This window comes from Triturus cristatus, chromosome 7 (assembly GCF_964204655.1).
Source record: "Triturus cristatus chromosome 7, aTriCri1.1, whole genome shotgun sequence".
In the NCBI taxonomy this organism is placed as follows: domain Eukaryota; kingdom Metazoa; phylum Chordata; class Amphibia; order Caudata; family Salamandridae; genus Triturus; species Triturus cristatus.
The window spans coordinates 548,778,502-548,793,390 of NC_140590.1; the positions used below are offsets into that span (position 1 = coordinate 548,778,502).

General features: G+C 45.8%; 1 protein-coding gene across 1 annotated transcript in view; it reads right to left on the reverse strand.

Moving 5' to 3' along the window:
• MYO15B (myosin XVB) overlaps positions 1–14,649 on the reverse strand; it is a 1,465,505-nt gene extending 1,450,856 nt beyond the window's left edge. Inside the window, exons 1-3 of the mRNA XM_085614939.1 lie at positions 14,593–14,649; positions 13,931–14,092; positions 12,613–12,726 (exon numbers count right to left, since the gene is read on the reverse strand). Coding sequence (XP_085471065.1) covers positions 12,613–12,726; positions 13,931–14,092; positions 14,593–14,649 — 333 coding nt within the window. The remainder of the gene's footprint in view (positions 1–12,612; positions 12,727–13,930; positions 14,093–14,592) is intronic.
• Positions 14,650–14,889: the final 240 nt, after the last annotated feature.

Consider the following 14,889-nt stretch of genomic DNA (forward strand, 5'->3'; position numbering starts at 1 on the left):
AACTGAGACTTTGGGAGATATATTGAGAGACCCAAGGATCAGAAGAGAGAAAGACATCTTTGAGTGTGACTGCTTGCCACTGTGAAAAATTTCGTCTTTATGAGGCAATCGTCCAGATAAGGGCAGATTTGTCTTCCAGCCTGACGTAGATGAGCCGCCACCGGTGCTAGGACTTTGGTGAACACTCGGGGAACCGAACGAAGGCCAAAGGGTAGGACTTTCAATTGGAAATCCCTGCCAGCCACTCTGAAGCTTAAGAATTTCCTGTGTCTATGGAGGATAGTGATGTGAAAATAGGCATCTTGAAGGTCTAGGGTCACCATGAAATCTTCCTCATTTATCAATTGCAGCACTTCCTGAAGAGATAACATCCGGAAGGATTGCTTTTTTAGAAATTTGTTGAGGGAACAAAGGTGTAAAATGGGACGCCATTCTCCTGATTTCTTCATTATGAGGAAAAACCTTGAATATAACCCTGTTTCCCGTTGTAAATTTGGTACCACTTTGATCGCTCCCTTCTTTAACATTATTTTATTTGGGACAAAAGTTTTTAGATGAGCAGGAGGACCTCTGGGTGGATAGTTCGGGGGAATCTTTAAGAATTCTAATGTGTGAGAGTTGACAACTATGTACAAAATCTATTTTGTCCGTTGTTATTGCAGACCATTCGGAAAAGAAAAATGAAATTCTTCCACCAACCTTGACTGAATCGGTGGGAACATTGGCCGGCAGTGGGCGTTTGTCACTGCTTCTTGGAGTCATCTCTGCCTCTGTAGGCAGTCTTTCCTCTGTAATGTTTGGTGGAGCAGTGGCGTAACAAAACTTGAGGGGGCCCCCCTGCAAAGCACATGGAGGGGGCCCCCCTCCCCCGGCGGCGCAGCCCTCCATCTACCACATTGCCCTACCACCCAGAAATCTAGCATATTTTGATTTGAAACCTCCACCATTTAAATGAAATGCCGCTATATTGTCTTTCTCCAAGTTCTAATGAGAAAGTGGGAAACACTCTTAACATACAAGCTATGCCATTTGTAACAATACTGTCAAAAGCAGATTATTTAACTGAGGCAGCAATCAGAACAATGCCAAGGAGCGGTCCTATTGTCTCAGGAACTGCCTATGGCTGAAGAACAAAGAACAACTATGAAGGGTCTGAAATAGAATTGCCAATACCTTGAAACTTTGAAAGACCAACCCAAACCTGCAATTCCATAAAAACTCGACTGACAATATACATGAGAAGTACACAAGCTATAACTCTGTATCCTACGAAAGTCAAGAGAAATAGACTGGTCAATTATCTGCATGCCACACACTAGCGACTGTCAAGGGTTGTGCATGATAATAACGTGAACTGAGGAAGCAATTTCAATCATAATGTCTTTATTAGTATGCACTGCAAAACAGGCAGGCAAACAAGGCTGAGCAAGAAAACTGTTTGGATGCTTCAGAACATTGATGCAGATGTTTGTCTGTTTTAATGTATCACTTCTGCAGTGTAAATAATGCTAAATACAATATTTAAGATACACGTATTACAGACAAGTGCATGCAATACACCATAAATAATACTGCATGTAGAATAAAAAACCATATCAGCAAGTACCTAATGACAATCTATACAAACTGTAGTTAGTAAAGCAAAAGAAAAAGTGCAAATACTTTCAAAGTGCAAAATAAAGAAATCACCAGTCCAGCAATATACAAAAATCAAGCATGTTTTGTAAAACAATCCAACTTTCTTCTTGCATCAAGGTGAAAATACTTTCAAAGTGCATGAAACAAGTCCAGCAGCTTCCCTCACAAGGACTGACCTGAACTACCAGACTGGGCCTTAGATCATAACAAACAGAGGCCTCAGACCTCAGTGTGTTAACACTGGCGGTATTTACAATTTACTAAGATTATAGGCACGCCTGCTAAATTACAGATTCACCATTGACTCCAAATGGCTCTATTGTCACATGTGACACCGCCAGCCAGGCCTGGATTTTAAGCCAACAGCGTCTTGCATTCTGGGAGTTGTGCTGTGACCATCTAAGTAAGGGGTTAAACATTCCAGCATGCAAAGTGTTGTTGGATAAAAGCTACCAATGGACATGACATGGTGCCAATGCCACTTGGCAGCTATGTTTTATACAAGCACAAGGGGATGTTTAATTTCCTCAACACATGCTGCAGAACTCTGGCGTCAAATAGCAAACACATTGTGCGGAGAACCCAGAAACGTGCTGTGTTTAGCCCCCGTGTATGGACCTGAGGTGTCATTCTCTAAGAGACCCAGTGGTAAAAGCCCACAGTTGTCTCTAATGCATGTTAGTGCCAGGCAGTGGTCGAAGTGGGGGGAAAAAAGTAGATGAACTGTGGGAGGAGATTCAGAGGGCAGGAATAACCAATGGATTGGGTCAGTGGGTGGAGTGAGAGGTGTGACAGAAAGAGCAAAATATCCCAATTTTTAGTATTCGTTTCCCATTTCACTAGCCGGTTACAGCTTATTACATTATTTAATTTAACCAATAGATACACATGTTTATTTAACGTTACATATGTGTTATTGACATTAAAATACATTCACAAAGTGGGATACATTTCCAATCACAGAATGTCCCAAATATCCTTAAAAGTGGAATCGCAAGCCATTTGTCTTCCAGCCATGGAGTTTCTGTCATCAGCAATTATCCTTCCTTTTTCCACAAGAGCAGTTGAAATGAAATGAAATTAAATGAATGAAATTAAATAGCATTTATAAAGCGCATGGTTACCTGAAGGCATCCCAGCGCTAGGGCAGAAACCGCACTAAGCTGTGGCAATCAATTAGGGAAAAGCCAGGTTTTGAGCCTCCTGCGGAAGACGGTGTGGTCTGGCTCTCTACGTAGCTGAAGCGGCAAGGAGTTCCAGAGTTTAGCGGCGTTGTAAGAGAAGAGCCGGCCGCCACTTCTGGACCTCTTGATTCTGGGAACAGACGCCAGGTGGAGGTCATTTGAACGTAACCGCCTGTTGGCTTGTTAGGCTGGACAAAGGAAGAAATGATAGCCGGTCCCACACCCCCTAGCATCTTATGGGTGGTGTAGAGGGCTTTAAAGTGGACACTTTCCTGAATAGAAAGCCAATGTAAAGACCTAAGTGCAGCTTTGGCTGACTGGCGGCTTGGAGTACCCTCAAGAATCCTTGCGGCACAATTTTGCATGATTTGAAGTTTCTTAAAGACTGCACAGGGAGCACCGAGATAAAGAGCGTTGCCATAGTCCAGGCGGGATAAGACAAGTGCCTGGACCACGAGCTTTCTTGCTTGAGGGGGTATCAAAGGCAACACTTTACGCAGAAGTCTTAGAATACCGAAGTAGGAGGCAACAACTTTCCTTGTTTGGGTTTAAAAGCTAAGCTCAGAATCAAGCAAGAAACACAAACGCTTTATTTCGGATTTGGGGATAGGCACAGGGCCCATACATGCTGGCCAGATAGAGGAAACCTCGAGGGGGGAAGGGATTACCGAGCAGCATAAGCTCAGTCTTATCACCGTTCAGTTTTAGATGAGAATGGCACATCCACCTCATCACCTCCTCGAGGCATGGGCCAAGACAAGTAGGGGAACTGCTTATGTAGTTAAAAGCCACCACTAATTGAGTGTTGTCGGCATATGTAATTATATGCATCCCAAAGGGTGGAACAATGTCTGCGAGAGAAGCCATGTAAACCATAAAGAGAGTGGGACTCAGGGACGACCCCTGAGGCACTCCACAATAAAGGGGCCTAGGGCTTGAAATGGCCTTGCCCTCGAAGACCTGGAAGGATCTACCCTCGAGGAAAGAGCACAGCCAATTCAGGGCTGTTCCTGTCACACCCAGATCTTTGAGTCAATGCATTAGGATACAGTGATTAACCATATCAAATGCCGCGCTGAGATCTAACAATATCACGGCTAGAGAACCACCTGCATCAAGAATCCTTCTAGAGTCTTCCGTGACTGCCAGTAAGGCTGTTTCAGTCCCTTGAGAGGGGCGAAACCCAGTTTGGGATGGATGCAGGAGTTTTGCAGCTTCAAGATGCCTAGAGAGAGAGTTCAAACATGAATGGCAAAATATGCTAGTTTGCAAATGTTTTCCACATAACTATGGCTTTGCCATATTTGCCACATAATACATCATCTGCTGCATAATCTGACGATTTTAACTAATAAATTGTTTATAGCTCAAACACATCAACAGTTACTAAAAAATGTGACTTGTGCTGCTGTGAAGTGGAAGGCCCTTTGCAAAGGTTGACTGGTCAACTTTCTCATTGCTGCAGTTGCATGTTCCACTAGTACTAATAAGGAAAATTCTTTGCAGAGACTGTTAGCATGTGTAAAACTTTCAAAATAATAAAGTATCAGAAACTTTACAGCACCACTAATACCAGTGTAGGGTCTCAGAGCACTTTACATCACACATATTACACAGAGACAATCATTCATATGTGTGTAAATCACTGTGTAGGAAATGTTACATAAGACAAAGGATTGCAAGGTGTAGGAGTCACATGACAACCATACTAGTAGGCAGCATAGTTTAGTAGTGATTGGTCTGCAGAAACACAAACTCAGAATTAAAAACATAATACCATGGTTAGGGGTTCTCTTTAATAATCAGAATTGATTTCTACCCAAATTAACCCTTTTTTGCAACATTAGGATAATCAAAGACTGGGGAAAAAAACATAACGCTCTAACTTATACCTTGGAGTTTGCATGCAGCTCTTACATGACAGTTAATAGCTCACTGTTCTATGTTAGGATTTTAACTTATTAACTGCAAGTAACAATAGGGTCTGTCTGACAAAAGCAATAACCCACTGACCTATTCATATTATGTGCACTTTGTGATATGCATGGCACATGTTCTTAGCAGCATGCACATTACACCTCTGCCATTCCTTTTCATGAGTCAAACCTACCACTAACAAACCACCATCTCTCTCTACTAAGAACATTAATCACTGGAGTTATCAAAACATTTTTATTGTTGCCCAAAAATGTTGGAGGCCAGGAAGGAGGCAGCAAGTGCTTTTAAAACCATAATATACTTACAAACACAAAGCCCCCACCTGAAGTTAGCACCCGGTGCGGTCGTACTGCCCTAGAGCCACCCTGCTCAAGGGTCCTGTGACCTCAGTGACAGAGTCCCTGCCACTCTATGGTGTGCTGCTTCATAGGTCTGTCCCCAAGACTGGAGTTGAACTTCATGGATAGTGGTGGACAGGCCTTCAAGGTTAATCCACACTTGCCACCGCTAGGGTCCACCTGCTGGTGCTAAGACACCAGGGCTTTTAAGATCTTGCGGCGCCTTCTATGGTGTAGCACAGGAATGTGCTCCCTCAGGAGAGTGGTCTGGGAGCCTGGTCATTAAGGAGGAACCTGGTTCACCAGTTCCACTTCAGCAGCTCTGACCATGGCGCCACATCCTCTCCCCCACTGAACACCATACTGCCCCACTTAGAGAAACTTGCACTGCACTGACCCGCTATAAATACCTGGATGTGACTCAATTCTAATTACGCACTAGACAAGAGCAATATGTTGCCTAAAAAAATTTAACAACATCCTAGAAAAACCAAACACTCATAGGGAATGCAAGATTAAGTAAAGCATGTGAAATGTAAACAGGAACAACATGGTTACCTTTTTCCTTTTACACTCATTATTCTGAAATTAGTGAGTGCTTTTGCGTGAAAAGGTAAGGCCATGACTACAGGGCCCAGAAGGGACCCGTTTCAGTGCCCATTGCTTATATACTTTCAAAACATAGGCAGTATGGTTTAAAAAGACCACATTCGTAAACACACAGTCGCTGTACACATTGTTTTCCAATTCACCCATCAAGCAGGTATTTCAGTACCTCCAGGCAAGGTGCACTTTCCCACACCGGGAAAACAATGTTGTTCAAAGAGAGAGGAGTAAACAAAAGTATCACTTCACTGGCAAACACTGTAAAGTGGCGCTAATGTGTTTAGGTGTAAATAAATCAATCTGGACACATTGCAACCACTCTGTCTTGCTTTAATTAGTTATTTATTTTTCACATTTGGAATGTTTTATTTCTTTCCACCCGGAGGCTGCACTTGTGTCAGAAAAAGACAACGTTTCCAGCAAAAATGTTATTCTTTTTTGGATCCATTTCACAGGGGAGCAAATAAACGAAAGGAGGAAAGAGAGGGTAATACCAGTTTCTTGAAGTCTCGGTTTTCACTAACTGAGGAGCGAGACAGAATGAGAGGGAAGACTCAGGCTTAGATGCCGTCACCGTGGTGCGCGCACAGTTTAATTTATGGGGACTTGGGGAGGCTGAAGATGCTCGTTTCCAGGAGCAGCCGTCTCCCTCCGCTTAGGGTGAGGGGGCCCCTGGAGCGTGGGGGCCTGTGTTAAGCCCCTGTGTTGGAGGCGGCAGGAGGTTGTTTGAACGACTGTTGCTGTTGTGACGATGGGTACCTTGATTGACCCTGATATGGTTGATAATGTTTGTACTGACTGTAACCCCTCCCCCCCCCCCCCCCCAAAGGAGGATGAGCCACATCCCCATGCTCCACGAAAGGGCTGTTTCTTGAACTGTAGAGCACCTAGGGCCTATGCTGTGTGTGTCCTTTTTGATGGTCTGAAGGGCTTCCTCTATGTGATGTCCAGATAGGGATTCGCCATCATAAGGCATGTCAATTATCTTAGTCTGAACCTCTTGACTAAAATAAGTAGCTTTTAGCCAGCCCTGACCCCTCAGGACCGCAGCCCCAGCCAGTTGGCGAAATCCCGTGGAAGAAACATCCACTGCGCAATCGATCTCAGCGGAGATCCTTTCTCCCTCCTCCGGGATCTTGACAGCCTCAGATCTTGATTCCTCCGGTAACATTTCTATATATGGTGAAATATCCAACCACATTTGGCAGTCGTATCTGCCTAAAATAGCAAGAGAATTGGTCGCTCTAACTGTAGTTGCCGCTATGGTGGAGAATTTTTCACCGAGGGAGTTGAGTCCTCTTCCATCTCTATCCAGTAGGGCCGACAATGGAGAAGCAGGATTTCTGGCACGGAGCTGGGCTACTTGCGAAACCACAGAATCTGGCTTTTGTTGCCAGATATGGCAGCCAGGCGAGTTATCCAGAGCCTTATATTTCTTCTCCAATTAAGGTAGGACTGCCAGAATAGACGCTGGTGTCTTCATGACATTTAAGCACGCTTGCCATATAAAGTCTACTATAGGAATAGAGCGAACCTGTCTCTTTGTTTGTTCTTTGAAATCGTACAGGAAACAGTCAGCCTGCTTAGTAACCATGGAAAGCTGAAACATCTTTGCAGCTCTCTCCATGAGGGTATGGAAGCCCCCAATATCTTCGGGTGGTGAATCTATTGGAGGTGGAGTGGAAGGCGATGGTGTCTGGAACTGATAGTCATCCCATTTGTTTGGGAAGGGATATCTCATCCAGTTCTCCCTCTTCTCTCTCCTCAACAGTGGTAAGAACCTCCTGGTCCTGATGTTGCGTTGCCACAGGTACTAGGGTAACCGGAGCGGAGGGTCTAGCAATGAGGGCTGTGTAATAGGCATTTCAGGAACTGAAGATGCCGGCTCTGAAAGAAGGAATCTGCAGAAGTAATCCTATACCATATGCTGTAAATTCTAAACCAGAGAAACATGCATTTGGATAATTTGTTCAGTTTGCCTCTCTTGGTTGGTGACTTCAGGGAAACATACATAGTCCTCATACTCATCATCCTGGCATTTAATGAGAAGGTCAGAGGGACTGTGAGCCACCCCAAACATTCCCTCATCTTCTGATTCCTCTTCATCTGCTTCATAATCAAAACATTTCTCTGAAAGGCGGGGAGACACCTTACTTGGAGATGTGTAAAAAGGAAGTATTACCTCCTGTGAAGGTCTTTTATCCTTGGAAAAAGCTATATTTGTTGACAGGACTAGCTTCGACGACTATGTCAAGCAAAGCAACGACGAGGATGTCAGAGGAAGTTTTTGTCGGCAGTTCTTCCGTCGACGATCTTGGTGTAGACGTAGTTCGTCGACGAGGATCTGTATCAGAGTTCTTCAGTTCCGTCGACGAGGCTACCGTCGACGAGGACCGCGCAGACTAGGACAGTGTTGACGAGAGGTCTTTTCTTTTTCATCGACATGGAAAACGAAGTAGTAATCATAGACTGTTTCACCTTCACAGATACTAACGTCAACGGAGATGACGCAGACAACATGATCGTCGTCAGATGGGATGAAAAAGTCGACGTTGACGTCGCAGTGACAGATTCTCGTCGACTAAGGAACCGTCAACAGTTTCGTCGATGGAGCATCTTTCTTGTGAGGTAAAGTTGTCTCAGGAAAAGACCTTGATGCCCGCTTCATTTTTGAAGTAGTTTTAGAAGGCGTAGAGGGCACAGACTGACCCTTAAGAGATGCTGGTTCTTTTTTAGAAGATGAAGACTGATCTTCATGTTTTGAGGTGTGGTGATGCTTTTTTTAACACCTTAGCAGACACCAGCTCCGCCTCACTAGTTCTTTTCTTTGATGCAGTAGTTTTAAGTGAGGAATCACTGTCCTCATCAGATAAAGGATTATCTTTGGTTTTAAGCTTCTGTAGACACAGAAGAAGACGTCCTTCTCTATCTCACATAGTTTTTGAGAAAAAGTTCTACAAACTTTGCAGTCTCTCACCTGGTATTCAGGGTGAAGGCAATAAATACACTTCTTGTGGGGATCATCAGAGTGAAGTCTTAATTTCCCACAAGAATCATAATGCCTGAAGAGAGATCTTTTCAAAGATGTTGATTGAAGATCTGAAAGATTCAGAAGGCCAAGAAAGAGTACTGCACAGAGCTCAGGGAGGCTTCCTTCACATGACGCGCGGTAGAAAATCTGAGAGCCTGGAGCCTCTGGAGAGGGTTGTAGAGGGTGCGGTCGCCTGATTGGCTGGAGTTTGGACCATACCTAATGACTAGGACGAGATATTAAAGTGAATGGTTTGTCTCTATTAACTTTAATGTTCGCTTACTGCTTTTATGTACCGTGGGACTACCACTTCGATGACGGGGATTAATCAAGCATGTGAATCTATGCAAGATACCCCAATACTGGAGAAACTGTCTATATAGAAACACCTGGGTCTAAAAAGAGTTAGAAAAACAAACCAAACAGAAATATTCATTTTTTCGGACGAATTCCCTCACCCACACTATGCCATCACCTCTAGATCAAGATGAACATACACAGCTTTTCTTTGAAGGCCGCCTCCATTTTACTTCCCATGGGTATTTGACTGAACCCCTGATTCAATCAATCAATCAGGGGTTTATAAAGCGCGCTACTCACCAGTGAGGGTCTCAAGGCGATGCAGCTCCGGATCAGTCGAAGAGCCAGGTCTTGAGGCACCTCCTGTAGATGTGCAGAGTGGGGGAGCGTCTGATGCTGACTGCGAGCTCGTTCCAGGTCTTTGCTGCGACGTAGGAGAAGGCTCTTCCACCTGCTCTGGTTCTACGGATGCCAGGGGTCTCTGCCAGGGCGAGGTTGGCTGAGCGGAGGTTGCTTCTGGGTATGTGGAAGGAGACTTTTTCGTTGAGGTATTTGGGTCCGATATTGTGGAAGGATTTGTAGGTGTGGGTGAGTAGCTTGAAGGTCACTCTTCTCGATGGGGTCAGTGGAGGACTCGTAGGTGCTGGGTCATGTGCTTGTGTCGTGGGGTTCTGAGGAAGAGTCTTGCTGTGGTGTTCTGAATGGTTTGGAGCTTGTGTAGCAGGGTTTTGTTCATTCCGTGTAGGAGGGCATTGCCGTAGTCCAATCTGCTGGTTAGGAGTGCGTGGGTGACTGTCTTTCTGCATTCGGGGGGGGGGGATCCACTTGAAGGTCTTGCGGAGGGAGTTGAAGCAGGTGGAGGCGACGGCGTTGATCTGGCGGGTCAAGGTGAGGGAGGATTCTAGAATGATGCTGAGGTTCCGGGCATGGTCCGTCGGGGTGGGTAGGTTACTGAGGGCAGGGGGCCACCAGGAGCTGTCCCACGCCGTGGGGAAGGGTCCTAGGACGAGGACCTCCATCTTCGCCGAGTTGAGTCTTTCATTCCTTCTTGGAAGCAGAGTCTGGTGTCTTCGGGGTTCTTCGTGAGGGAGAGGATGAGCTGGGTGTCGTCGGCGTAAGATACTATGCTGAGCCCATGCTGTCTGACGATGGCAGCGAGGGGGGCCCATGTGGATGTTGAAGAGCGTGGGGCTAAGCAAGGATCCTTGGGGTACTCTGCAGTTGATCTCAGTAGATTCGGGAGAGGAAGAGGGTTAAGCGGGGGTCTGATCCTTTGGGTTCTGCTGGATAGAAGGGAGAGGATCCAGTCGAGGGCGGTTCCCCTTATACCGGCGTCGTGGAGTCTGGCTGCAAGAGTCAGATGGAGACGGTGTCAAAGGCTGCAGAGAGGTCTAGTAGGATGAGGGCCGCAGTGTGTCCCTGGTCGAGTAGTATGCGGATGTCATCGGTGGCAGCAAGGAGAGCGGTCTCGGTGCTATGGTTGTTGCTAAATCCGGACTGGGAGGGGTCGAGGATGGCGTCCTCTTCGATGAAGGTGGTCAGTTGGGTGTTGATGAGTCTCGCGGTGACTTTGGCTGCGAAGTGAAGGAGAGAGATGGGCCAGTAGTTTTTCAGTTCCGTGGGGTCGGCCGGGGGTTTCTTGAGGAGGGGCTTGACTTCTGCCCGCTTCCAGTCGTCAGGGAAGATGCCGGAATCGAGGGAGGAGTTGATGGTCTGGCCTAGTTTGGGTGCTAAGGGGGTGTTCTTCATGGTCGTGGTGGTGTCTTCAGTGGTGCCAGGTTTCCAGGTGGTGATGGTCGGCTGGTTGTCGGTGGTGGGGAGGGGCGCGGTGTCCGGGATCTGTTAGCTGAAATTGTCGTAGAGGGCCTTGATTTTCGGGTGGAATAAGGAGCTGAGTTTGTTGCAGAGGTCTTGAAAAGAAGTAACGTCTGTGGCTTCGCTGGGGGGTTTGGTGAGCTGCTGTAGGACGTTGAAGAGTTCCTTTTCGTTCCTTGCGTTGGTGAGGATCTTGTTCTTGATAAAGGTCCACTTGGTGGTTCTAATTTGCTGGTGGTATTCATTCATGGAGTTTCTGTAGTTATTCTGGTCTTTGTGCTTTTCCTGTTCCTCCAGAGTTTCTCGAGGCGCCTGCAGGAGCGCCTGGCTTCTTGGAGGTCGGTGGCGAACCAGACAACCTTCAGGGGGTGTTTGACGGGGTGGCCGAGGGTGCAAGCATGTCATCGCAGCTGGCGATCCACTGGTGTAGTTCTTTGGCTGCGAAGTTGGCGTCGGTCGTGGCGGAGGGGAGGCTGTTCAGGAGGATGGTGTTGAGCTGTTGCTCTGTGATCCTGCTCCAGTTACTCTGTGGTGGGCGCAGGCGGGTTTGGGTGCGGTGTTGAAGTTGAAGTGTACGCAGTGGTGGTCTGTCCAGAGGGGTTGCATGGTGTGGCTGAAGTGGATGTTTGTCCCTCCGGCAAAGATGGGGTCCAGGGTGTGTCCGGCTCTGTCGGTGGGGGTGGTTCATTCTTTTAGCCTTCTATCTCTTTCTGCTACCGATGCTGTTCTACGGTTTCTTTGAGGACACAGTACCTACTGAGTGTACCAGTACCAAATAGCCTTACTACTACTTATTGTACTTATGTAATACTTACCTATATTCGAACTATAGGACAGAGTGCACCCTGAGCCCCAGGCCAGGGTCCCTAGCGTTGAGGCACAACACCAGACGATTGCAGGTAAGCTTGAGTATTTTGTATGAACGTCATATTTTCATTGATGTTATATACACGCTTTCATGGTGGTCACATCTCACCATAATTTGAGCAGTTGGTGGCACTAAATTGTTAAGTGCTATTGACATTGTTATAATAATCTAGCTGTCAATATATCACTTATTGGTTTTATATTTTTCCCTTTCATGAGCAGAAGCGATACTGAAAGGTCCTGACGAAAGGGAATACACCTCTTCCGAGGGTCTAGTTGGCAGAAACCTGCTGAACAATAACTAGTGACACACAGGAGTGTCAGTTGATCACTGCAGTGTCCCTTCTCTCTTTTTAAGCCTCATCCAGGCATGCATGAATAAAGTTGTACGTCTGCCCTGGAGTCAGTTTTAATACCTTTTCAACATATTGCATGCTCTGTGAGCCACCACCCTTTAGTTCACAATAGGGCTTTGGATTTACAATAATTTAAACAGTGAGCACCACAATGTCCAGTGATTCAGCACCATCTTTAGACAGTGTATTCATCACCTTTGATCCACGAATCCGCAACTCCGAGAACCTGTTCATCAATAAATGTACTGGAGTAGAAGCCAATCACAGCAAAGCACCGAAAGTAGAGTATCACTTACAGATGTCAGTATTTCTGTTGCTTCTTATCCTCTGAAGACCTCTTCATTTGTAAAGAACTACCTCTCTAACACATTTATTCTTCAAACATTTGGTTGTTGCAATACTGACAGTGACAACCAACTCAGTTACATTTACATACTGCAGTACTGATAGTGAGCAGAGTAGTAATCACTAAATTACATTCTTTTGAACCAGTACAGAGTGTGAGTCACATGATAAAATTATGTTGTAGCAGTACTCACAGTGACCCGATGAGTGATGGCTTTTTGCAGTCGCTCTGCTGAGACATGAAGCAAACTAGCCACAATGCGAATTTCTGCATCATTGAAGATGGCTGCCAGCTCATAGGATTCTTTCTACAAAAAATGGACATGAATTAAAATAGGCCGTATGCAATATGGTAGCAAGAGACCATACTGCATCACAGGGATGGGCCCTCTAGGAATGAAGCAGCCTCACACTGCGAAGATGAATCCCCACAAAAGCTTAGTGGTGAATTAGGCACAGACTTGATACTCAAAGCCCGGCATAGTCCATGGGACACAAAGGTGCGTTGTGTAAAGGGCAGTGGCACAGCCACAGGCAAGGTACCAGATGATGCCATATCATCTGTTACTGTGTCAATAATTAGGCTTTCCTTAATTTTTTGCATGCCAAAAATGCACGATTGTGCCCTATATTAAAATGCCCCTTTTTCACAATATAGTAAACATAATATTCAGTGAATTATTAATTCTCCACATATTTTACTGGAAGATCTAGTACTGCCGTTGGACGTTCAAGCCCAGTTGTGGCATGCACGGACCTTGTTGTAAGATGTGAAAACCTTGCCGTCGGATATGAAGACCTTGCTATAGGCAGGGCCACGAATTATGTGGCAGGATTGGGCCAAATTATTCGGAGGGTTGAGTAAATTATACAGCAAGAAAAGGTACATTAAGTGGCATAAAGTGGCACATTTTATGATCGTATTATTTAATTATTTTGTCATTTTCACACTTGTTAATCCTGCTTGAGCATTGGTTGCACATCATTAGTACTAGTTCAACACAAATATAGAAAAAAAAGAAAGGTAACTAGTCAAGCTTTGCAAAGAGCCTTCCGCTGCACTGCAACATCCGTCACTTCTCTTTTACTAACGTTTGGACAGTTTGAGCAAGAACATTTATTTTTGTTCAAATCTGGAGATTAAAATGCAGATGATGGTTTATGTGGCAAATCTATACTTCTGCGAAAAATGCCACAGGCGCACAATCACATCACTCCAGTGCCCCTGTCTATAGGATATAAAGGCCTTGCATTGGTGTGTGTTTGCAGGGCTTACTATTGGCATATGTCTTGATCTGAATGCATGAGCCTCAATGTAGAACATGCAGGAGTCACTGTGGGACCTGTAGTCCTTCCTGTTACTTGTGCAAGACTTGCTGTCGGATTTGCAGGTCTAACCGTGGGACTTTGTGGCCTTGGTGTTATAAGTCCTTATTCGATGACCCGAAGCTACTGACTTTGGATAAACATTAATAAATGTGTTTGTTTGAGATGCAACCCCTTGGCACCTACCTCATAAGAGGTGAAGCATATGTTACCCAGTTGCAAGATGGATGCCAGCACTGCCCAGATGGAGGTCAGCTGTTCCTCAGAAAGGCCAATCCTCCGCAGGGATTTTCCCAACACCAGGAAGTCACTGCCATCGTCCTTTTCTGGAAGGTCACATGCTCTGCCCTACACCAAAGAAAGATTGCATTTAGATATAGAATATATTTTACAGCAGATGGGGAGAGTACAGCAGGCAGGGAGAGGAGCAGGAGAAAGGAAAAGGTTGCAAAAGGGATAAGAGGTACGTGAGAGAAAAGGGGAAGCAGTGTGGTGAAATCAGATTTCCTAATGAGAATGTTGGTGAAATGTACCCTATACCTTTAATTATACTTGTTTTGACTGGCTTGGTGTTTGAACCCACTCACACTGCAGTCACACTACTTTTCCGCCTATTTTTACCTCACGGAGCCCGCCTTTCAGAGCGGTCCCGCTAGCATTGAGGTCAGCGGTCTAGTTGTTCTCCGCCCTGCCCTATTAAGGAAGCACGCTGGCGTGGCCGCGAAGCGGACGCGCCCAGCGGGCGCGCCTAAGGCAAGCCCGTCTGCGCCCGTCCGCGCACCGGCCCCGCACAGCGCCAGCCATGCTGCCCGAAATAACGAGAGCGGTGTCGACGATAAGAGACTTACTTTCTCTAGTGAGGTTTTAAGACGGATTGGTAAGTCAGTAAATGGTAGGATCAACATGCCCCATTGGGAGGGTACAGCTGGTACCAAGGCCGACTTTATTAGGAGAGAGGCTTTACGGGGAGGGTTGCTTAATGTTAGATCTCTGCCAAAACATCAGGTGGAGATCCAACTGATGCTTGAATTCCTCCATCTAGATGTCCTGTTTATGACAGAAACCTGGACCCACTCAGGCCTAGAGGTAGAATTAGGACTGGCATGCCCTCTGGGCTATAACATTTTACATAAGCCCCGTAACAA